Source organism: Pundamilia nyererei, unplaced genomic scaffold, assembly GCF_000239375.1.
Source record: "Pundamilia nyererei isolate P.nyererei 1_Seehausen unplaced genomic scaffold, PunNye1.0 scaffold00025, whole genome shotgun sequence".
In the NCBI taxonomy this organism is placed as follows: Eukaryota; Metazoa; Chordata; class Actinopteri; order Cichliformes; family Cichlidae; genus Pundamilia; species Pundamilia nyererei.
Window position 1 is genome coordinate 4,693,002 of NW_005187426.1, and position 641 is coordinate 4,693,642.

Below are 641 nucleotides of genomic sequence, written 5' to 3' on the forward strand. Positions count from 1 at the left end.
TACTTGAAAATGGGGTAGGAAGCTGTCATAACACCCCTGCCTGGTACCCGGCAGAAGATAGAGAAGGAATCAGTTATAGGGATAATTTCATATAGAAAAAAGTCATGTGTTGCTAAACCTGTCCTTTTCATGTGAATGTGAAGCAGAAAGCTTAGCTTAGCAGAGAAAGCTGTTAAACACTGTTGTGATATGCATTTTCTCTGGGTTTTAGATTTTAGGTTTTGTCAAACCACCCATTGCAAAATAAACCTGGCTATGTTGAACTTCCTAGTACATCCCACTGCTTCTTCTGTTACATCTTAGTAGGATTTGGTCTGAAACAGCTCTGCTTGACAGTGGCTTCACTGGCTGTCTTGGTTAAAGACAACTCCCACTTGTTTCCTGATTTCAGCCATGATCTCTGACAGCAAGACAGAATCTGCCAGAGGCATCCGTTTACTCTCCTTAAGTCCTGCAAAGGAAGAGAAGTTTTATCCAAATTCTGGCTCATGGACAGATGTTATATTTTAATAAGTGTAACTTATGTACATATCCATAATGAACTGCAATTTATGAGAAGGCAGGAATATAAAGATTATGTAAATTATTATTAGAAGTAAAAGTAACAGTACTGTAATATTCTGTGAGCTAAAGGACATTCC

The 641-nt window shown here is 38.2% G+C and overlaps 1 protein-coding gene across 1 annotated transcript in view; it reads right to left on the reverse strand.

The window, feature by feature from the left end:
- Positions 1–341: 341 nt before the first annotated feature.
- LOC102197550 (trans-1,2-dihydrobenzene-1,2-diol dehydrogenase-like) overlaps positions 342–641 on the reverse strand; it is a 3,334-nt gene continuing 3,034 nt past the window's right edge. Inside the window, exons 5-6 of the mRNA XM_005727697.1 lie at positions 612–627; positions 342–451 (exon numbers count right to left, since the gene is read on the reverse strand). Coding sequence (XP_005727754.1) covers positions 342–451; positions 612–627 — 126 coding nt within the window. The remainder of the gene's footprint in view (positions 452–611; positions 628–641) is intronic.